This window comes from Plasmodium reichenowi (genome assembly GCF_001601855.1).
Source record: "Plasmodium reichenowi strain SY57 chromosome Unknown, whole genome shotgun sequence".
Taxonomy (NCBI): domain Eukaryota; phylum Apicomplexa; class Aconoidasida; order Haemosporida; family Plasmodiidae; genus Plasmodium; species Plasmodium reichenowi.
This window is the reverse complement of record NW_017962449.1, coordinates 1-1,822: the sequence shown is the minus strand read 5'-3', so window position 1 is coordinate 1,822 and position 1,822 is coordinate 1. Positions and strand designations below refer to the sequence as shown.

The window sequence follows — 1,822 nt, the reverse complement described above, 5'->3', positions numbered from 1 at the left end:
TTTTTTTTGGGGGGGGGGGCTTATTATATAACATATGATTAAATGATTCAAATAATACCATATTTATATTTGGGTAAAAAAAATGATATAGATAATGTAGAAAATCTTAAAAAAAATAATATTAAAGCGGTGGTTATATGTTGTACCTATTTTGAATATCCTGAGTATAAAATACCAAATGGATATGAAATTTTAAGAATTAATTTGGAGGACATAGGTTTAGAAAATATATCGTCATATTTTGAAGAATCGAATAATTTTATCCATTCATATATAACTAAAGAGCAATCAGTACTTATTTGTTGTTGGTAAGATATTAATTAAGTGCAAAAGGAAAAAAATAAAATGACATGCCAAGTATTATATATATATATATATTTATATATTTATATGTATATATAGATATATATATATATTTTTTTTTTTTTTTATTAGTCATGGAATTAGTCGATCATCAACAATATCCATTGCATATTTAATTGGAAAACAGGTTATTAATCTTATATTTATGTATCTTAAATATTATATATTATTCTTTTTTTTTATATAAGAATGTCGTAAATATATGAATAAATTTATATATATATATATATTTATATAATTTATTTATTTAATTTATTTTTTAGAACTTTGGTCTTAATGAAGCTTTTAATTTTATAATGGGAAAAAAAAATATATGTCCCAATATTGGATTTATGGAGCAATTGTGTGAATATGAAAAAAGACTAAAAAACCAAATTACCTTTTCATCTGTTAAGTATATAAGCTGGTTTACTTCAGAAAGATGTGATAAAAATGTATCAACCGATTTTAGTTTGTAAGATGATTAACACATTTAAATTAATAGAAAGATGGAAAAAAAAAAAAAAAAAAAAAAAATACAAACGCAATAAAATATTATAATATAATAATATTGTAAAAGTATGAATATTTTATAAAACATTCGTATTACAAACATGTAGAATAATGTACTTGTGATTTTAATATACAAGTTAGCATATAATTTTATAAACGTATACACAATATATATCTTATATTTATATGAAGGGATACACATCATTACAATTAAAAAAGTGTGAATTGCAATAAGAATATTATTACGAATATTGTTTGACATGGTCTTCAATATATTTATTTTTTTATATATATATATTATATATTTTTCTAAATTAACATTTTCACAATATGTGTGCAATTTTGTATTCTTTTCTTTTATTTTTTTGATGTTTTTTTTTTTTTTTTTATTCATACAATTTTGTAAATTTTGAATATAACGGATATTTTTTATTTTTAGTAATATGCAGAAATTAATCTGTTATAATTTTTTTTTTTTTTGTTTTTTTTTTTTTTTTCTTTTTTTTTTTGGTAAAAAGAAATTTTTTTATACCTTAAAAATTAATTATATATGACACTAAAAAGTAGGAAATTAAAATAATTAAGTAAATAATTGAATGAAGAATAAGAAATAAAAATACAAATGTTAAATTCTTTGTTAAATGTGGAGGATAATATAAATATATATATATATATATATATATACATACAAAAAAGTTCTAATAATATATTTATATTTAATGTATTATGTTATGATATCATATATATTTTTTTTAATATATAAGAACAAAATGTATATATTATATATATTGCATATATTGTATATATTGTATATATTGTATATATTGTCTATATTCTTATTAATATTTGTTTACAAAATTTAATGTGAAAATTGGACAAAATATATGTCTTTAGACAAGTACATGTTTAATAGAAAGAATTAACAAAAAAAAAAAATTAAATGATACAATTATATATTAATCGTTCA

At 17.7% G+C, this 1,822-nt stretch overlaps 1 protein-coding gene across 1 annotated transcript; it reads left to right on the top strand.

Moving 5' to 3' along the window:
• Positions 1-42: 42 nt before the first annotated feature.
• PRSY57_0023300 (protein tyrosine phosphatase, putative) lies at positions 43-821 on the top strand (the record flags this gene model as incomplete). Its single annotated transcript, XM_012910140.1, has 3 exons — positions 43-308; positions 436-490; positions 627-821. 3 exons carry the CDS (start codon positions 43-45, stop codon positions 819-821), a joined length of 516 nt encoding a protein of 171 aa, XP_012765594.1.
• Between the last annotated feature and the right edge of the window lie 1,001 nt (positions 822-1,822).